Below are 22,373 nucleotides of genomic sequence, written 5' to 3'. Positions count from 1 at the left end.
AAGGGGTAGGGAGAGAAGAGTTGCTTTGAAACTGGTTGGAGGTTTTAAAATTGGATTGTTAATTATATAAGGTTTTATGGACATGCATAAACAAGTATATTATAATGGAACCAAGAGGGGGAGTGGAGGGAAGTGGACCAAAAATTTACGGTTTAATTTGGTTATGAAATTTTTCTCTTTTCTTTTCTGTTTTGTTTTGTTATTCTCGGAAAATCAATAAATTGTTATAAAAAAGAAAAGAAAAGAAATTGGTTGTTTTCTTGTGCAAAGCTGAAATAAAAACAAATGGGGCCTGAAACAGGACATTGCAGTATGCCACACTCTTGTTTAGGGTGCAGCCAGCCAGCCAGCCATGCCCTCCTCTGGAAAATTCCATTTCCCATCACCCTTCTGTGACCGCTGAGCATGCTCAGTCTGCATTGGGCTATTTTTAAAGGTTGTGTGCCCTCTTTGGGACCCGCCCCCCTTAAAGATTTTTTTGAATTTCTGCAAACCTTGGGGGGGTAGGCCCCACAAGCTTACACACAAGGTTCCCCCCCCAGCTCATGCTTTCCATGAACTGGAATTTGGAGAATTTAGTTCTGTTGCCTGTAACTTTCACTTTTCTCCCCTCCCTCTCCATTTTGTTGTGTCCTGCTGTTTATTGACTGAGTATTTTTTTTTTTTTTTTAGTGTGGCTTGGCGATCGTCTTATTGCTGTAACTTAAGACTTCATCATAAATTCTTTGTGGATTTTAAAAGGTGGGGTGAAAATGCTTACATAAATGAAAAATGGAACATAATTGCTATTTTGGAGGCTATTCCCCTGTTGCCTGAAATCGGGAGGGTTAAGAACTTAGTGTGACATTTTTCTTTTAAAATACATAAAACAGCATTATTAAAACATCGTAAGGAAAACTGAATGAAATCAGTACACCAGGCTACAGGAATTCTGGACATAAATGACAAGAGGAGTGCGTGTTATCTCCCCTTTCCTCTGCCTTTGCTACTGGGCTTCCGATAAGCTGATAACTTTGTCATAATTAAGCAGCTCCCAAATGTCACTCATCAGCTTCCAGGCACCACGGGCGATTTCCAATTCTCTGTATGTACCAGGTGTAGGAGACCTTAGGCACCTCCAGATGTTGCTGAACTACAACTCCCATCAGCCCCGGCAAGCATGGCCAGTGACGACGGAGGGCCAAAGGTTCCCCACACCTGTATGGCTAACATTGGATTTATCCTGTTAGGTGTATTTTTTAGCATAGTTGAAGAGGCTAAGGAGTAAACCCTGCCAAATCTGGAATGGAGTCCCTTAGACGGTTGGATGGCGCCTTGTAGGCCTCCTTCCAGCAACTCCTGCAGACAAGCTGGTGCCAAATGTATTGCTCTGCTTTCCTTTGGACCTCCACACACACTGCCTAGGTTTGCGCCCCAGGGAGGTCACTTCAGGGCCGCTAATGCAGCCGTTTGACTTCACCCCCGGAGGTGCACTCCATTGCCTCTCGAGACAGACAGATACCAAGAAAAAGCTGAAAAGGAGCAGGGCCATCGTGTTGCTGCCACGGTCCAGAAGTGAGTCCTGACCAGCCAGTCGAAGACCACTGACCTATTGGACCCGCCTAGAGAAGGAAGAGAGGCACACCCTTTTCGCTTCCATTTCTGCACAGATGGCAAAGTAATTCTGACTCCGCAAACCGCGGCAGTCACGTCCGGCCTGACAGGTCGAAGCGTTACAAACATGATGGGAGATGATTTGGGCTACGAGGGGATGAGCTGTAAGGCTTAACATGTGCAGCGATGATTTGAAAAAGAAAGTCGCAGCTGCTCAGCTCTACCTGCTCCTCGGACGACTTGATTCTTGAGCATTCGCCCTGATTTACCTGTGCAGGTTGGACCAGGCAATGAATGCTCTTTACTGAGCATTCATTTGGATTTGATTGCAGAGTGGTTATGTGACAATGGGCTGTCATCTTGATTTGCTTGCTGGGTGCCTTCTATGTCTTCCCGTTAGTCATTTTATCCTGTCACACTTTTCAGTGCATTTCCTCATCAGTCTCCTAACCACAAAGCCCCCCATTTTGCAAAGTGAGTTTGTGGTGCTTTAATCCAGTGTTTCCCAACCTTGGATCTCCAGCTCTTTTTGGACTACAACTCCCATGATCCCTAGCTAGCAAGATCAGTAGTCAGGGATGATGGGAATTGTAGTCTTGAAACAGCTGGAGACCAAAGGTTGGGAAGCACTGCTTTAATCTGCTTCGGTTGCACAAACCTTTTTTTTTTTTTTTAAAAAGGCACTTGAATCCCTTGTGCAAAACTGTTAAGAGCCTGTAGGTACCCTTGAGGTGTTTGTTTGTTTGTTTGTTTATAGTAGCTACTTGCCCTGAACCTTTTCACGACACTTTTAGCAATCAAATAAAAAGAACAGGATGATTTCGGTCAATGACTGGCTACTCCAAAATATCACCATGAACCGGAATTTTATTTAAGATCCTATACAGGTACTTTATTGCCAGCAGATATGTTAATTCAGAATTAAGTCCCACTACATTCAAAGAAGGTACGGCTAGCTGGCTGGAACCTTGAAGAGGAACATGCCGCAATGTTTAGTTACAGGTTCCACACACTTATTTCTCGATAACAGCTACAACATCCACTCCATTTTCTTAGGGTGGGAGGCGGGATATGTCTCTCCTCTTGCGTCAGAAAATTTGGGATAATTTCATTCACTCAAAAGTTAATGAATTAGAAGCTGAGGAAGGACATAAGTTCATAGGTCCACATAGTGCTATTGTTAATGCATTTTTGGTGCCAGGCAAAAACCTCTCTCTTTCCCTAGGCATTAGACGGATTATGATCATATGTTTTGCTGCTCAGGTTTTTGTTTTGTTTTTTTGGTGGTGTTTTACTGGGGCTGTTTTGTATAGATTTTTGTACAGTTTTTATTGCAAAGCACTGTTCCCTCAATTTTATGTAACGCTTTAAAGTTTTTTTAAAAATGCTGTAAGTCGCTTAGAGACTCTTTACATAGCAAGAGACTAATGAATTGAATATGAAAAAGTAAGATATTTTAAGCATTATTTAAAAGCCCTATTATTAGGGGTGTTGGTTTTTACTTACCTGGCATTTAATTTAATGTCAATTATTTATCTGGTGGATAAGGCAATTCTGATCATTCATAGGTTTTATTATATAAACAGAGTTTTAGTACTTTTTAAAAGAGGTCTAAATATGTTTATGTACATACACTATATGTATAGTGCCAATGCATAATAATATAAAGTCTAAAATAACCAGACATACATGCAGTAAAAAAAGCGAATAAATAACAGAAACAGATGTACTGTTTTAAAATGCTAAATTTCAGGGTATTAGGTCATATGCACTAACTTCCGTGCCCCTAGTTTATTCTGAGCTATGGATGTTTGGCTAGGGATAGACGGACCTTTCAGTTTCTCGATTTTTCCACTCTTAAATTCAGCTCTCCACATTTCCACATCAGTTTGCAATTTTTCTATAAGCAACAATGCCATCGTGAAAACTTGTCGGCGTATCAGAGCGAATCTGTCCTAGCGGACACATTTTTGCAAAGCGATTTTCTCCAATACACGCTTTTGCCGAGCATATGCAAAGTTTCCTACACGTAACTTGGCTGGAGATCTGCTTTGCGCAATTTGGAGAAGTGCAAATTTCAAAGGATGTGCGCATTATTTCGGAAGCTGGAAATTAAGAGGCGAGGAGGTCTGCCTTCAAATGTGAAATGAATCCGTTTTCTCCTCCAGGTCTATGCTTGGCCTTCTGAGGAAGCCTCCGAGATTCCTCCCCACAAGAAAAGAACAGTCTCAAACCCATTATCCCTTCGTTACACTATCTCGGCCTAACCACTTTCCTTTGCAGCTTCCCCAGCATAGATTTTGGACAGCCTCCTGGAGACAAGAGAGCCTCATTTCACCAACTCTTCACCAGCACACTGGACTGGAGCCATCCCAAACGGGGCCGCTCTTGCGTCACGTCTTTGGACAGCCGGTTACCGAGCGAGGAGTTGCCAAAATGCACCGGGAGTAAAAATAATGTGCCACTGAGTGGCTTTCCAAGCACCACCATTACCTCAGGGATGTGGAATGTCGAGGGGGAAAAAAACCATCTGGTTCCTATTATTAATCCAATAGGAAAGAGAGAGAGAGAGGGGAGGAGATAGGTGGAAATGACCTGATGTGGGGCTCTTAATGCTTTCGTTGGAGAGACAGCAAGTAAAGATGGGGGAGTGGCCTTGAATCAACGAATTGTAGAATCGTAGAGGTGGAAGGGACCATGAGGGTCATCCAGCCCAACCCCCTGCCATGGCAGGAAACTTTTTCCCAACATGGGGCTCGAACCCCAAACCCTAAGATTAAGAGTCTCATGCTCTACTGACTGAGCTGTCCCTCGGTCTAAGTAGGGAATGCTTCAGAACCAGCCTTGGCAAAAACGCCCAAACCCCAGAGTTTGCTCCAAGTAACAATAGCTAATTCTATTATAATACTGATGACAACAAGCCCATTCTATAGTTGCTGATGCCGTGTGACTAGTGGGGCCTGCAATAAGAAGTTAGAGGCAGCCGCCTTATGCTGTGTAGATATACGTGTTGTTATTGCAATTTCTGTGGTCTGGTCTTTGACCATAATAAAGATTGATTGCTGTGTCAGACCATTGGCCCATCTAGCGCAGCACTGTCTACGCCGACTGGGTCTCCAGATGTTGTCGGACTACAACTCCCATCACCCCTAGCTAGCAGGACCAGTGGTTGGGGTGATGGGAGTTGTAGTCCAACAACAGCTGGAGAACCAACCTTGAGAAACGATGGACTCCCCCATCACAGAATGGCTGGTGAATGTGTGCATGCATGGGAGGGGAAACTGCATATCCAAATGTTAACTCTGCATCGAAAAAGCTTTGCATGTGGGAAGCGAGCACATTATTATTATTATTATTATTATTATTATTATTATTATTATTATACCGCCCTATACCCAGAGGTCCCAGGGTGGTTCACAGAACAAAATCAAAATATAAAACCACAAAATATAAAATAAAAATAAAAACAACCCAATAACACCCCCCCCCCCCAAAAAAACTAACAACCCACATTTTAAATGGGCAAAGGATCAGGCTTTCTGCATGCTATCTTTCCACTTGCAGGGAGGCATCACATGGCAGGCACAACCCCCCCCCCCCATCTGCAATTTTTTAAGGGTTAAATGAGGTCTGAGGCCGCTGAACGTCAGTGGGAATTGATCCCTTAATGCACAGGATTAGAACTTAATTTGGATTAAAACCAACAACGGAGATAACTCTGAGGACTCTGCCGACTATGCAAATGACTCATCTCAGCTTTTCACATGTTCTACTTCTAAGCATCCGGACTTTGCCCATCCAGCAACAGGGGCCTTGAGAGTCCTGCCCCTAATTAAGTACGACTTAACCTCTTGGCATTGACCGTCTCTTTTGTCAATGTACAGACTACTCTGTGGCCATTACCATTTGCTGTCATTAGGCGACCTTGGCTACTCCGGGAGATGTCTTTAATGAAGGCAGCTGCTTCATTGGAGTGGAACACTGTACACCCTGCCCTTCTGTAATAATAAACTCCCTTTCCCATTAAAGACTGGAATGTCCAAAGAACAGAGACTTAATTTCAGAACGCTACAATCAAAATCCTATTAGACCTTCATAGCAAATCTTCAATCATCCACTTGCCAGCGGCTGCACTATCAGTCATAGCACAAGGGTGGAAGGACCCCTCAAGGCTCTGTTTATCGCAACTTCTGACAAACCCATCAAATTTGCAAATGGCACCAAACTGGGAGGGGTAGCCAATGCCTCAAAAGACAGAATTGGGATTCAAGATGACCTTAACAGGTTGGAGAACTGGGCCAAAACTAACAAGATGTGTTTCAATGGGGACGAAGGTAAGGTTCTGCACTTAGACAGGAAGAACCAGCTGCACAAATATAAGATGGGGGGGGGGACACCTGGATTGCCAGCAATGCATGTGAGAAGGATCTAGGGATCTTAGTAGACCACAAGCCTAACACGACTCAACTGGGTGATGCAGCAACAAAAAAGGCTCATGCTATTCTAGGCTGCATTGGCAGAAGTATAGTGTCCAAATCAAGGGAAGTAATAGTATGACTCTATACTGCCTAGGCCAGATCACACCTGGAATACTGTGTCCAATTCTGGGCACCACAATTTAAGAAGGATGTTGACCAGCTGTAGGGTGACCCTGATGATCAAGGGTCCGGAAACCAAGTCTTATGAGAAATGGTTGAAAGAATTGGGTATGTTTTACTTTCTTGGGCTCCATGATCACTGCAGATGGTGACAGCAGTCACGAAATTAAAAGATGCCTGCTTCTTGGGAGAAAAGCAATGACAAACCTAGACAGCATCTTAAAAAGCAGAGACATCACCTTGCCGACAAAGGCCCGTATAGTTAAAGCTATGGTTTTCCCGGTAGTGATGTATGGAAGTGAGAGCTGGACCATAAAGAAGGCTGATCGCCGAAGAATTGATGCTTTTGAATTATGGTGCTGGAGGAGACTCTTGAGAGTCCCATGGACTGCTAGAAGATCAAACCTATCCATTCTGAAGGAAATCAGCCCTGAGTGCTCACTGGAAGGTCAGATCCTGAAGCTGAGGCTCCAGTACTTTGGCCACCTCATGAGAAGAGAAGACTCCCTGGAAAAGACCCTGATGTTGGGAAAGATTGGGGGCACAAGGAGAAGGGGACGACAAAGGACGAGATGGTTGGACAGTGTCTCGAAGCTACGAACATGAGTTTGACCAAACTGCGGGAGGCAGTGGAAGACAGGAGTGCCTGGCGTGCTCTTGTCCATGGGGTCACGAAGAGTCGGACACGAATAAACGACTAAACAACAACAGCCTGGTAAACAGGAGACTAAAAGGAGATATGATAGTCATCTTCAAATATCTAAAGGGACAACAAGGTGGGTTAGGATGAATGCTCAATTGCTGTCAGTAAGTTTACGGTGCAATGTAATATCTCAGTTGTGGACCTTTTTCTTTCTTTCTTTGTTAAGCTGATTGCAGGTATATTGTCCAAAGTGGAATACTAATGTTCCATCAATGGAAGACCAATGGCCTCTTGATATCTGTGGCAGATTTCTGGGATGCGGGACACAGGGACAGAGAGAAGCAGAGAACGAGAGAGCTTGGGGAAGATATTCAATACCCGTTCCATCCTATAAAGTGCAGAAGGAAATTCTACCTTGAAAAACAAACACATTACTCATGTGCATAAATGTAGCATTGCGCATATGTTCTGTATTTTATTTATAACTCTTTTTAGTTGCCATTCTTGCTAGAGGCAACTCTCAAGTAATAAAAACCCAAGAAAAGTAATAATGAATACTTTTTAAAAAATATGCAATAAACCTTACACTTTAAAGAATAGAAAGCTAAAAATGAGCAACACATCAGTACCTTGAGCAACATCTCGCTCACCCCAAGTAAATGCCTCCCCACCCCAAATCAGCCTTAGCTGGTGGCTGAAAGCATTTAAGGTGCTGTCTGGACTACACATTGGAAGTATTATACCACTCTAAAAAGTCATGGTTTCTCCCAAAGAATCCTGGGAAGTGGAGTCTGTTAAGGGTGCTGAGATTTTTTTTAGGAAGCCTCTCTTCCCTGATTCCCAGGGTTACAATCCCCAGAGTTCCCTGTGAGGTTGTTAAATCAGCCTGAGAAGACCAAGGGCAAGGAACTTCAGTTCTGTGGGCAGAATGTGGCCTTCAGAACCCCTTTCAGGCCACACCCACTTCCCCTAGGCCACTCCCCTCACTACCCACCTGCTCCACATCTTAGAGCGTTTTATGCCTGTAAGGTGTCCTCTGACAATGCCTCTTCCTTGCTCTAGGCCAGCGTTTCCCAAACTTGGGTCTCCAGCCGTTTTTGGACCACAACTCCCACCATCCCTAGCTAGCAGGGCCAGTGGTGCGGGATGATGGGAATTGTAGTCCCCAAAAAACAGCTGGAGACCCAAGTTTGGGAAACACTGGTCTAACTGGAGGTTAGAGAAGGGGATGTGTGCGCAAGGAAACCATCTTATTTCAGCAGAGTAAAATATTACTTTAATAGCTTCAACTGCTCTGCCTCTGCCTCCGCCCACCATCAACACGTGGCCCCCGAAATGCTGTGCAGAAAGGAATGTGGGCCCCCCCGGGCTAAAAAAGCTTCCCCACACTTGTGTTAAGACCTTAGTAGGGTCTGCATAAAAAGGAGAAGGACGGAGAAGAACCAACGAACGGAAGATGAAGAAGCACCTCCATCTTCACCCAGCTTCCCCCCCCCCCAAAATCATAACCAGCCTGTGATTAATTAGCTAGGGATTGGCAACAGCCCCACTTCATGACTAAATATTTTTTCAGTCTATTAGCGAAAAAACAGAACAAATGGCGCGGAGAGGGGAAACGCACTGACCTCTAGGCTCTGCTGCTCATTGCAGCTCCAGCAGCAAAGCATCTTCTCAGACGAGGCTGAGACCCCCTTGGCCTTCTCAGAGTCAAAGTCAAGGCCCATGATTGGCTCCTGATGACATGTGAGCCGGCTCTGCATTCTCCCCATTGACAAATTCCACAGAACCACTGATCCATCCTCATAGCCGACCAGAAGGGAAGGATGCAAGCTGACCTTGGGCTGATAGGAAACACAGAACAGATGAGTGAAGTGGCCTGGCGAACTCCCCACCGGTTATTAGACCCAAACCCGGCGAGTAAATGCAGGCAGGGCAGAGAAATCCAAAAGGCAGTGTTATAAAACAAGCTACAATACCCTAAACTTTGAGTACCCACCGGGACTAACTATCATAACCTGGCATGTGTAGGCAACTGATTTTTTTAAAAGAGGGGAAGGGAAATTGGAACGCAGTTATCCCTACCCTTAATTAAAATCTCATAATGCTGATTATTTCAAAAGCTTAATATGACGATTTAGTTTAATCTTGGGTTGGGCCCTAATAAAGAAATCCTGGTTGGAATGCAAATTGGCAGAGCCAAATTCCTCTCTCCTCTTGCCGAAAAGTGATGTCAAACATCTTCTCAACACTTCAACGCCCCAAAATGCTTCTAGCGACACTTGCGTTCCGCATGGACCCCAATTATTTCCCACTCAATTCACAGCAAGTTCTGTTGGTGGTTCCCCACCCCACTATCGAAAAGCTCCTTATAATTTGAATTTTATTGGTTGTATATGCAAAGAATTGGATTTATGACATTAGTCATCAATGGCAACAACAGAAAAGCAGGCGAAGGAGCTGGAACTCAAATGCTGGGACTTTAATTTAAGGCTGTTAAAATTATAATGTTGGAAGAAGAATAAGGGAGAGAGAAGAAAAAGGCGTTAAAATGTCAAAACGTATTTCCCCCTCGGTATTATAGGAAGGATTCTGTTTTAGGGTTGGGTTAATTTAAGGAACAATTAAAGAATGTGTTGTGAGCTAATCTCACGGTCTTTAGTTACCGTATTATTCCATGTATAACATGCCCCCGTGTATAAGACGCCCCCTATTGCTGAGGACCCCAAATTAAGAAAATGTGGGGGAGTTGCTGAGCTTTTTGGGGGGTGGTGATGGCCCAGAGTTGTTGAGCATATTTAAGAGGGATTGCCGAAAATCGCTCACCCGCCTGGCCTATGCTGCCACTCACACGCTGCCACCTATCGTCTGTCCCCTCGCCGGCAGAAACAGCCAATCGCCTGCCCAGTTGCCGCAGCGACAGCCAATCAACACCAGCCCTTGCCGCAGTCATCAATAGCCAAGGACAATCTCCGGCTCGCAGCAGCAACCAATCCCACGTTCCCCCTAAACACTATCAGTGTATAAGACGACCCCCAATCTGTAAGATAATTTCTGAGAAATAAGGGACTGGACCGGAAGTAGCAGACCGGAAGTAGCGCTGCCGCCATTTTGGAACTGGGCGGAGCATGCTCAGCAGCTACTTTTGATGCTGCTCTGCCCTGTTCCAAAATGGCCGCCGCACCAGAAGTCGCACTGCAGCCATTTTGGAACTGGGCAAAGCAGCATCAAAAGTCACTTCTGAGCATGCTCCGCCCGGTTCCAAAATGGCCACCGCACCAGAATAAACCGTGAAAAAACAAAAAAAACAGTTTTTTCGGCTGGGAACAGCTGGAAAAACGGGGGTTTCCCAGGGAATACGGGAGACTTGGCAGCTACGCTCCATGTACCTCAAAAGTTTTATCTGGAAGGTCCTGTGTAGATTTTGAGGGTGTTTTAGAGATGCAGGGGAGTAGAGGAATGGGGAGTCCGATGGTCCAAGTGGAAGTTTTGCTCTTGCAACAGAACATTTAAACTAGAGTGTTTGCATTGTAACGTAACCCGATTTACATACCGCCTCATATATTTCTGAAAAATCGTTCTAAGGTGTCCACAAAATGACCTAAAATATTCATACCAGTAACACCAACAGGCTTTAAAAACAAGTAGACATTTCAGAACACTGCGCAATGGAAGGCGGGTGTTTATATCCTTCCAACCTTGAACCTATAAGTCTCTTGGCCACCATAAGGGCTTTGCAAGATCCACTGCCCTTTCAACCTTTGAATGTATAGATTATATAGGTAGGGCAATCTCATTTGGATATCTATTTGGACATATGAATGGTTTCATAATAATAGATACATTTGAATTAGGATTGAGGGGATGTTCAAGCTGCTAATATGAGCTGGCATCCTTATTTTCCTGTTATATTTTAAACATATTAAAACAAGCAATCAGATGTAATAAAATCTTCAATATATATATTGATATATATATAATCAACAGTTGTTGTTTTTTTAAAAATAAACACAATGGAATTGCATGTTGGTAGGCTTGCCTGCACAAAAGAGTTTTGAGCAGGCCTTGGAAAAAGAGCAGATAACATGGCTGCTTAATATTAAATTTGTGCATGTTTTCATATATGAGTTTGTATAAGTACTGAATAAAGAATATATATGTGTGGTTTTTTTAAAAAAAGTTCAAGTAAACTGCTGTCCATGGATCTCCAATACCAAGGGAAACTATTTTCTTTCTCCCCCCCTCCCCCAAAAGGAAAAAAACAATAATCCCCTGAACCCAAAGAGTTAACAGGTCTGAATCCCGCTGTAACCAATTGAGAGATATTTTGATTAATGATGTTACAGGTCAAAGGGCATGGCACCCTGGCCAGCCACCCAATTTATTTAAGTCTCTGAAATAACTCAAAGAAAGGAACGTTACTGGATTACGTGTCACACTTAAGGAAAATATTCATCATTGCACCGGCCGGTTGACGGATGGCCCCTGCAAATCGGAAGACTCACCATGTGAGCAAAAAAGGTTCAAAAGTCGTAATCAAAGCAAATTTAAAAAAACAAAAACACAAATGCCTGTTAACGGCAGCTATAGATTTTAAAGGAGAAAAACACACACACGCACAAAGGCCCAAATACTTTCCGACAGAACGCAAAGATGCCACACCCTCCTACCCAGGTGTTTATGTTAATTAATAATAATAATAATAATAATAATAATAATAATAATAATAATTTATTATTTATACCCCGCCCATCTGGCCGGGTTCCCCCAGCCACTGTGGGCGGCTTCCAACAAAATATTAAATTACAGAAATCCATCAAACATTAAAAGCTAAACAGGGCTGCCTTGAGATGCCTTCTAAAGGTCTGGTAATTGTTATTCTCTTTGACCTCTGGTGGGAGGGCATTACACAGGGTGGGTGCCACTACCGAGAAGGCCCTCTGCCTGGTTCCCTGTAACTTGGCTTCTCGTAGCGAGGGAACCGCCAGAAGGCCCTCGGCGCTGGACCTCAGTGTCCGGGCAGAACGATGGGGGAGGAGACGCTCCTTCAGGTATACTGGACCGAGGCCATTTAGAAGTCACTTTTGAAGCTTTAAATGCTCAAGACAACCGTGCATTGACCCTCCCCCTCCCCCATTACCCCTTCAGACCGGTATCAAGAACCATGTTATAATACTAAAATTGTTTTAAGAATCACTAGGCTAGCTACAATGGATAATCCTGCTAGTGAAAATAGCCTCGCAGCAGTCCTTCCTGTTAAAGCCTGCTCTGTGATCGATCCCTCCTCCATTCTTCATTGTAAGGGGAAGATTTTTAAGAATGCCGTAAGAATCCGGGTTGGATGATAATGGCGAAGGTCATGAGTTACCTTTGTCCGTCGCTTTGCACAGAGGGAAAAGGTTTCGGGGTGACTTGACAAGGTAAAATGCAATGAATAAAAGCAATTCAGAACCGGGGGGGGGGGGGGAATCAACCCTGTGGGGTGCCACAGGGTTCTGTCTTGGGCCCAGTCTTATTCAACATCTTTATCAATGACTTGGATGATGGGCTTGAGGGCATCCTGAGCAAGTTTGCAGACGACACCAAATTGGGAGCGGTGGCTAATACCCCAGAGGACAGGATCACACTTCAAAATGACCTTAACAGATTAGACAACTGGGCCAAAGCAAACAAGATGAATTTTAACAAGGAGAAATGTAAGGTACTACACTTGGGCAGAAAAAATGAAAGGCACAAATACAGGATGGGTGACACCTGGCTTGAGAGCAGTACATGTGAAAAGGATCTAGGAGTCTTGGTAGACCACAAACTTGACATGAGTCAGCAGTGTGATGCAGCAGCTAAAAAAGCCAATGCAATTCTGGGCTGCATCAATAGGAGTATAGCATCTAGATCAAGGGAAGTAATAGTACCACTATATTCTGCTCTGGTCAGACCTCACCTGGAGTACTGTGTCCAGTTCTGGGCACCTCAGTTCAAGAAGGATACTGACAAGCTGGAACGTGTCCAGAGGAGGGCAACCAAAATGGTCAAAGGCCTGGAAACAATGCCTTATGAGGAACGGCTTAGGGAGCTGGGTATGTTTAGCCTGGAGAAGAGAAGGTTAAGGGGTGATATGATAACCATGTTCAAATATATGAAAGGATGTCATATGGAGGAGGGAGAAAGATTGTTTTCTGCTGCTCCAGAGAAGCGGACACGAAGCAATGGATTCAAACTACAAGAAAGAAGATTCCACCTAAACATTAGGAAGAACTTCCTGACAGTAAGAGCTGTTCGGCAGTGGAATTTGCTACCAAGGAGTGTGGTGGAGTCTCCTTCTTTGGAGGTCTTTAAGCAGAGGCTTGACAGGCATATGTCAAGAATTCTTTGATGGTGTTTCCTGCTTGGCAGGGGGTTGGACTGGATGACCCTTGTGGTCTCTTCCAACTCTATGATTCTATGATTCTATGATCAAAGCAAGGGGCAATACAAAATAGATAAAAGGGTGATTCTGTAACGTATGATTAAGGACAGGTCCCAACCTGCCCCACTAAAAGATGAGGTCCACCGATGGAGGCAACTTTCTTATCAAGTCTGAGTAAAGGAAAAGGTCTTAGCCTGGTGCCTAAAGACTGACGGGGGCCAGGCAGGTCACCCTGGGGAGAGCATTCCATAGATGGGGAACCACCACTGAAAAGGCCCGTTCTGATGTAGCCACCCTCTGCATCTCGCATCTCCTTTGGCTGGGCCTCTGCCGAAAACTGCAGGGTCTTGGCTTGTTCATATGGGGAGGGTGGCCAAAGGCCTGCCTGATCTAGAATCCTGTATTCCAACCAGATACTTGTGGGACTCTCACAGGTAGTACATGACGGCAACAGTTCTCTCTTGCTGTTCCCCGGTGATGGGTATTCATAAGTATACTGGTTAGCTTGTTTTGGAAGGCATTCCCTGGCCTATTTTAATTTACGTGCCATTACTTGATTGTTGGTTTGTTTTAATGCTATTTATCAGTCTGTTTTGGTGTCTTTTCATGATGGTTGATGAATTGTGCAGCAACCTGGGTGCCATATTTTTTTTTAATGGAGAATGTGAGCCGTATGTTTCATAAATTAAAAGTGCTGTAATCTTTGGAAGAGTAGAAAGGAAGGTCCAAACAGCAGCTTGAGGTCGGATGGAACATTCCTCCCTCCTGTGAAGGAATATGTCTTATACAGTGGTACCTCGGGTTACAAACACCTCGGGTTACAAACACTTCGGGTTACAGAATCCGCTAACCCGAAAGTAGTACCTCGGGTTAAGAACTTTACCTCAGGATGAGAACAGAAATCACGAACTAGCAGCGCGGCGGCGGCAAGAGGCCCCATTAGCTAAAGTGGTACCTCAGGTTAAGAACGATTTCTGGTTAAGAACGAACCTCCGGAACGAATTAAGTTCGTAACCAGAGGTACAACTGTAATCCGATATGTATCCACTGGGCTCACACAAATCATAGCCAACTGGAAAGGGTTGAATCTGCAAACCCAAGGATTGCCTTCCCTTAATTTTCCCAGCAGGAAAGGTGCTATGTTGTGCAATGGTGAGCATTTTTTTAAAAAAACTAACTAACAAGAATGCATGTAGAAACTGGAAATGCAATAAGTACTTTATTATATAAACTCCATTAATGCATATTCCTGACAAGTTGACAGTGATTCTCCTTTGCTTCCTTCCTTCCTTCCTGAACAGGCTTCCAAATGAAATAGCAACAAACCTCTGTCTGTCTGTGCAGTTAAGTGTAACACTTCTGAATATTCTAATGTTCTATAACTACCACCTTGACTACAGCACCTTTTGATTCACACTGAGTAGTCGATGAAGGCAGAAGCTGAAATGCTTTGCTATATAAAAAAATAAAATCAATCTGTTTTTTTTTAGTCGCTGTAATTCATTTACGATTTTTGTGATTAACTGTATTCTACCAGGATCTAGCACAAGCGTGTATGAAGTGCAATATAAAAGCTTTGACAACTTTTCTGGTGTGTAAATGTTTCTGTCTCTCTAGAAGACTAAATGTTATAATTGTTATATGCTTCCCTACCACTCTTGCCCTCTGGGGAAAGTAAGTAAAACATGGACAGGGCATCTGAAGTCTTCCAGATGTTGTTGGACTGCAACTTCTATCATCCTTGACCAAAGGTCATGCTAACTGGAGCTGCTGGGAGTTGGGAGTCTAGCAAAATCTTATTATTCCTGCATTGCAGGGGGTTGGACTAGATGAAAGGGGTCCCTTCCAACTTTACAATTCTTTGATTCTATGAAAATCTTGCAAGGCCCACTCCCACTTTCGTTTTTGACCAAACTGTGGTCAGAGGAAACATTCCCCACCCCCCTAATGCTAGTTGGTTAAAGCAGGGTCCATCTGTATTTTGATATTCTGGTTTATTAAATCAGAGAGCGATAGAAGGAATCACAGTTCCTCAAGTTTGTAAACCACCAGGGCACTATTGGTTGAGGCAAAATGGAAAGCATGAAGGTTTCACTCTCCTCCTCTTGTGTGCAAAAGAGGAGAGAGGGAGAGAGCCCTCTGCAACTAATTCCCAATCATCTAAACTATTAGTTTAGACAACCATCAGCTGAGCCACCCAAGTAGATCCTCCATTAAATACTACTGATGCAACCACTTGGATATAGGTGCTATGCTAAAAGTATGAACTGGGCCCTCATGTCTTCTGTGGATATGACAAAGTGCATGAACCTTAAGACTTCTCTAAATAAGGCCCAGTGCTTATAATTACGTTTGAACCCTCAGAATCATAGTCCCTCTTGCTTATTGCAGGGGCTGAGGAGCACCCAACACAGATGGCTACCCTGGCTCGAACCCCTTTCTTTAATTGCAAAGACGAAAGTCCATTCCAAACATATATTAAATATTTTGGAAAGTTATTTGCTATGCATTTCGACACCTCTTGACATATAGCAATTACATTTTGCATGATGTTTCCCAAGACTAAGGAGCAGGTTTGCCTCCATGTGTGGACCCATTTCGTATAGGTTTTGGATGCCGGATGCCACTTTGAGTCAAGATGGCGCGCCGAACCTTTCAAAACGCCACGATTTCAGCCAATTTTTGCGTGATGGCCCCCAAGATCCAAGAGCAGGTTTTCATCTTGCGTTTGGATACTGGACACCACTTTGAATCAAGATGGTGCAGTGGACCTTTCAAAACCGATTTGAACCACCGATTTAAAAACCACGCCAATTTTGTCGTTGGTTGTTTCTCAGAATCCCCAAGCAATGCTGAGTATGAGGCATTAACCTCTCCAAATCTGAAGAGGCAAAGTAGGTAGTAACATGGTTGGTTCACACCAGACTAAAGGTAAAGGTAAAGGGACCCCTGACCATTAGGTCCCGTCGTGAGCGACTCTGGGGTTGCACGCTCATCTTGCATTATTGGCCAAGGGAGCCGGCGTGTAGCTTCCAGGTCATGTGGCCAGCATGACAAAGCCGCTTCTGGAAAACCAGAGCAGCACATGGAAATGCCGTTTACCTTCCCGCTGTAGCGGTTCCTATTTATCTACTTGCATTTTGACATGCTTTCGAACTGCTAGGTTGGCAGGAGCTAGGACCGAGCAACGGGAGCTCACCCCGTCACAGGGATTCGAACCGCTGACCTTCTGATCAGCAAGCCCTAGGCTCAGTGGTTTAACCCACAGTACCACATGGGTCCCTGCTTCACACCAGACTAGAGACAAGCAAATCAAAATACAGGCATGTTGATTAAAGCTCAAGTGTTTTATTAATGCCAGGCTACCAAATGTCTTGCCAAATCCAAGTTCCATGATCACCCCCCTGCCCCCCCAAACTGGATACTTCAAAAAACAACAACAACCCAACTTCCCCAGCTAAACTTTGCAGGGAGTATTTACAAAACTCACAACCCACATCATCTGGTGAAGTGTGGAAAGCTCCAGCGGTTATGTGAAGGATGTTTCTGTTTCCCTCCCACCTTTAATAGCATAATTAGTTGATTTGCTTTTGACAATCAATCAAAAATAAATAAATATAAAAACCTCAGAGTGAAGAATGATTCATGGGCTCCGTATATAGAAAAATGAATCACAGCGAGGGAAGCGTTTTGTAATTAGCAAGCTCCCGTTGGCTTACCTGCCATATCTTCAGACACATGGGCATGCCCAACTTGGCATTGGCCTCTGGCTTCAAGGTACAGACTGAAATCTTGGATGGCAGCTCCAAAACCCGAACCTGACATCAGGAAAACAAGTTTAGTTGGCCCGGCGCCAGGCACAAAGATGAGTCTCCTAAGGTGATTTGCAAAAAGAAGGTGGTGCAAGCTCGGGGATGGTGGGAGAAAAGAAATCAACCCAGAGGAAGACTCAGAAATCATAACTGCTAAGAAAGGGCAAAGGAAGCTGCCTTATATTGAGTCAGAACAGCGGCCCATCTAGTTCAGTACTGCCTACACGGGCTGGCAGCAGCGGCGTAGCTAGCCGCTCGGGTGCCTGGCGCGGGGGCGTGTCCTGCAGCCGGGATGGGGCGATCTGTGCCTGTGGGGGCAGGGCGATCCGGCCGTGGGGGCAGGGTGAGCCTCTCCGAAGCTTGCAGCCTTTCCATAGTCTTCCCCTCAGCTGTAGGGCAGCTGAGGGAGAGGCGGTAGGCAGGTGTAAGTCCCACGCTGCCATTTCAGGCAGCACGGAACCTGCAGGCACCTAAGCCACCACATCACTCCTAAAAAGTTTTGTGAGCCCAATTTAAAAACAAAAAAACCCTCTCATTTTGTCACACACACACCCCAGTGATGACACCCGGGACGGACCGCAACCCCCGCACCCCCTTCCTCTGCCACTGGCTGGCAGTAGTTCTCCAGGGTTCCAGGAGATGTTGGGGGGGGGGAATGTCCAACTTGGGTCCTTCTGTATTCTGAACACATGCGGTTTCACAGAGCGACGGTGTTTTTGCATGAGCTTTTGAAAAGTTATTGGCTGTCGGGTACTTGGATAAAAAGTTTTCTCTGAACCTCAGAGAAAGGTATCTGAGCTTCATTGCTGAATCATAGAATTGTAGAGCTGGAAGGGAGGATTATTTAGTCCAACCCCCTGCAATGCAGGAATACGCAGCTGTCCCACTGTTAGCCCAAAGATGGAAGATAAAGTACCCAAAATAGAAGAATGGCTGATAAAGATGATGGGCTATGCCGAAATGGCGAAAATGACCAAGAAGATGAGAAATCAAGAAGAGAACAAATTTAATAAAGAATGGAGAAAATTTACAAGTTACTTAAAAGAACACTGTAAAAAAGTAAAAACATTGGCAGGATTTTTATTTTTATTTTAAAAAAAACACCACTTGCAATTAACGAGAACTATGGTGAGAATTGAGTGTTAAGAAAATATGGAGAGTATTATATGATGCAGTTGGAAAAGAATAATTATGGAAACCATGGAAGGGTGGAGGGAAGTCCAGGGATTCAGAGAATCCTATGTGTATGACTTATTTGTGAAGCTAACTGTTAAATTCAAAAGTGAATAAAAATAAAAATAATAAAAAAGGAATATGCAGCCGTTCCATACGGGGCTCGACCCTGCAACCTTGGCATTATCAGCACCATGCTCTAGCCAACTGAACTGCTGCCCTATGTCATTTAGATCTGTACAGTTTCGTACCTGCTTGCATTCCCCTTTTGCAGTAATAGCTGCATCAAAATTAAGAGTGGGGCAGCCTGATCCCATGGGCGTGCAGCGCAGAAACAATTCTCGCTCTACTCGGTGGGGTGACTCCCAAAGGCAGGACATGGGATTGTAGCCTCTACCACAATCCAGCAATAGAGCCCACACTAGTAGAATTTCCCCAATGGCAAAAGAGAAGAGATCGTAGCTCAGTAGTGGAACACAGGGATTGCATGCAGAAAGTCCCAGATTCAAACCCTGGCATGTCCAGCTAAGACTGGGAAAGGTCATTGTCCTGATATCTCAGCAACCTGCTGTCCGGTCTAGATCAAAGGCAGTCAATGCAGTGCCCTCCAGATGTTTCTGGATTACAATTCCCTCCATCCTTGACTGCTGGCCGTGTTGGCTTGGGTTGATGCAGTCCAACCAGATCTAGAGGACTCATGTAGTCTATCCCTCGTGTAGGCAACACCGAGTTAGATGGAGCAATGGTATAAGGCAGCTTTCTATGTAGCATCCTGGGCCAATAGCAGGAGCCCCAAGAGCATGAAGTGCTCCATGGAGCCAACTTCTTTAGATGTTCCTCCTACCCCTTCTCTCCCCTTGATCTTCTTCCCTCTTCCTGTATGAATCATTTCCATGGCAAACCATTTGCATGAAACTCATTCAGTGCACATTAAGACTCTCGGCATGCAGAAGGGCCGGAAGGCAGCCTTACCAGCATGACGAGTTGAATTCAGTACACAGCACTTACAATTTACTGGCACTCTCATGCTGAAAACTTGCTTTAGACCTGGGAGCAAAAATCAAAGGGGGCCAAGCTGCTTTGAGAGCATGTGCTCTGCTTTGCGCAGTCTGTGGTTTAAATCGCAAGTGCCCAAGAGGTGGAAGGCACAACGACGTCAATGACTGACTGCTGATGAACGAGAGAGAGAGCATGGCGGGTTTGAAGGACACAATCCAGAAGAGCTGTAGCTGCTTGGGGGGGGGGGTCTAGCCAGGTTTTTTGCCCCAGGTAAAACCTCCAGAGGGGCACCAATGAGGCTCCCAGACTGTCCATTTGTACGCAAATGCGCGTTGCGGTGTGTGCCAAACTGGGTCTGACCCAGGTGAAACGAAGCCTAGTTTCGCCCCTGTGATCCAGTAGGAAGCTCAGCTCGCCAAGTTGCACTGAAATGAACAGGACTTGCTCAAGGCTCTTGCTAAGCACCTACAATTTCAATAAAGTACCCAATGAATTGTGCCTCCAATTTATTAAACCATCTCAGGAGCGTGCATAGTGCTGAGAACATCAGGGCGTTTGCTGAGGGAGGAGAAGGTACTGCTAGTGCTCTAACTAGGGGAAGCCAGCTATCTAACTTGCTGCCCAATCCTATTCACGTTGACTTGGAAGTAAATCCCACCAAGAAATGTAGGAAGGTGCCTTGTAGTCTGTCCATTGAGCTCTGCATTGTCCTCAAAATGGGTGGGGAACCCGTGGTCCTCCATATGTTGGCTTTGGCCATGCTGGGCAGCTTCTGCATGCAAAACACATGCTTTACAGCTGAGTTTTGGTTCCTTCATTGTACACAAAGCAGTATTATACTGAATCATTGATCTCTATAGGCCAGCACTGTCTATTTCTTTTATATGCCACCTTTCTCCCAGTGAAAACTCAATGCATCTCCCAACACAAACCAACACAGCTAAAAATTCACACACACCCGTTAAATAAGCAACCTTGTTTAAAATAGCATTGGAATCACTTTAAACCTTCATAACAGCCAGTGACTGGCCAGAGGCCTGTTGGAACAAAAAAAAATCTCTTTGCCTGCTAGCAAAAGGAAAGCAGAATGGGGGACCAGGCGAGCCTTGAGTGGGAGTAAATACCATTATTTGGGAGCAGCCACCAAGAAGGCCCTCTCTTGTGTCTCACCAAATACCTAGGAGGCCACAAGTTTGCTATTTGCTCTTATCACCTGCCATGGTAGCTTCCCAGGAAAGTGTGTGGAGGAAAAGCAGCTTGAGCCTCTATTCTCATTTTAAAGGACAGCAAAGAGCTAGGAGCGCTTGCGTTCCTAAAGATTCTTTGCATTTCTCAGCATAGAGCAGAACCATGCACATTTACTCAGAAAGAAGTCCCTCTGAGATCCATAGGAAGTGTGTTCAGGATTGCCGTCCCAGTGCCAAGGTTAAACAAGTTGTGAAAGAGCCTCCATCAGATTTCCCAACTTCCTTCAGTTAAAAACAGCTACAGACATGTGTGTGTATCTGAGATAATTTGGATTGGGGCAATGGCCCTTTCCCCCCCACCGCCGACTCAAAAGCACATGCTTCCAAAAGTGCTACTTGTAGGTTTCCTCCCCATGAGGCATGGAGCAGATTCAGGAGGGCAATTTAAATGGTGTGTTAACCTCCCCCCAGTGCACACTTCCCCCACTTCAACTCCATAACTGCCTTTTTTAAAAAAAGAGGAAACCCGTGATCAGATCACCCCCGTCAGGTCTACTTTGTCGCTAAATCTGCAAAGGAGTGGAAAAGCCTAGAACGTGGGTAGGTAAACTAAGGCCCGGGGGCTGGATCAGGCCCAATCGCCTTCTAAATCCGGCCCGTGAACAGTCCGGGAATCAGCGTGTTTTTATATGAGTAGAATGTGCCCTGTTATTAAAAATGCACCTCTGGGTTATTTGTGGGGCATAGGAATTCGTTCATTCCCCCCCCCCCCAAATATAGTCTGGCCCCCCATAAGGTCTGAGGGACAGTGGACCGGCCCCCTGCTGAAAAAGTTTGCTGACTCCTGGCCTAGAATATGGATGGTGAATCTTCCAGATTCTGTTGAGCTCCAACTCCCCTCATCTCTGCCCATTGCCCATGGTGGTTGGAGCTGAAGGGACTGAGAGTCCAACAACATACGGTTAGCCACATGCTTCCCCATCCACAATCTAGGCAGGGAAGGAAATATTTCTGCATCTGAATATCTGTTGCATTCATCGTGGCTCAGGAAAGACAAGGGAAGACCTGTGGGTTGTTGGCTGCTATTGCTGAAGACCAAAAGGTAGCGAGTTTGGGGCACTTCCTGCAGCATGCAAAAGGGTTAGGTCTGCTAGAATGGAAGGCCCAACAAGAAGCCTGCAATGGTTGCCACCGAGCCTCAGAAATAAATCCTGGGTCTCGTGTATTTTGTCGACTGCAGCTTAAACCAGAAGATCTTCTCTCCTTCTTTTTTGTGCTTACTAGGAGAGTTTTGTCTTTGCCTGAGGCTAATAGTGTTCCTGGGTGGCTATAGGTGGCCACGAGAAAACACACCCTTCTCCTTTTGCACATTTATAATGCTTTTTAGCATGTTTCTGGCAAATTGGCAAGAGAAGTGCATGTAACTCATAATTGGTGATTTAAATGCAATCAGGAACAAATAAATGTCTGTTCAGGTCTTATTATTCATAGATGGAATCTGCTTCAAGACAAAATTACCCCCTTTGGGTCCCAGCCAAGCATAAACACATATTAAGTCTTCATGTTAATCATAAGCCTCAAAAGTACTTTGGCTCATGGTGTTACCTGTTTGAGGATAGGAGAGAGAGAGAGAGAGAGAGAGAGAGAGAGAGAGAGAGAGAGAGAGAGAGAGAGAGAGAGAGAGAGAGAGAGAGAGAGCGCTTACATATGAATTTTGTGGAATTTTTGACTTGGACACTTAAAAAAAAAAATCTGGCAAGACCGTGACTGCAAACAGCAAAGCCAAGCCAAGCTCAAAACAGAACAACTGCTTTGAATGTAGAAGGTGGCCTTGGAATTTCCAGATAGAAGGATGAGAATGAGGGGAATTTACTGCCAGTCAGGATCCCCATCCCAGATCCCACAGAGCACACATAAAGAAGGTCATCAGCCACACATTTTCAAACATCAGCTAAAGTCAAGCTT

General features: G+C 44.8%; 1 protein-coding gene across 5 annotated transcripts in view; it reads right to left on the bottom strand.

Moving 5' to 3' along the window:
- Nucleotides 1-22,373, bottom strand: part of GNB1L (G protein subunit beta 1 like) — an 81,647-nt gene that overhangs the window by 5,497 nt on the left and 53,777 nt on the right. For 4 of the 5 annotated variants that reach the window (XM_060269276.1, XM_035098216.2, XM_035098213.2 and 1 more), the window contains 2 exons: nt 16,957-17,055; nt 8,460-8,675 (listed from right to left, as the gene is read on the bottom strand). In XM_060269276.1, coding sequence (XP_060125259.1) covers nt 8,460-8,675; nt 16,957-17,055 — 315 coding nt within the window. The remainder of the gene's footprint in view (nt 1-8,459; nt 8,676-16,956; nt 17,056-22,373) is intronic. The other variant, XM_060269277.1, reaches the window with a different exon arrangement.

The sequence above is a fragment of the Zootoca vivipara genome, chromosome 17 (genome assembly GCF_963506605.1).
Source record: "Zootoca vivipara chromosome 17, rZooViv1.1, whole genome shotgun sequence".
Classification (NCBI taxonomy): domain Eukaryota; kingdom Metazoa; phylum Chordata; class Lepidosauria; order Squamata; family Lacertidae; genus Zootoca; species Zootoca vivipara.
Note: the sequence above shows the minus strand (reverse complement) of the source record. Positions and strands in the feature narration are given on the sequence as shown.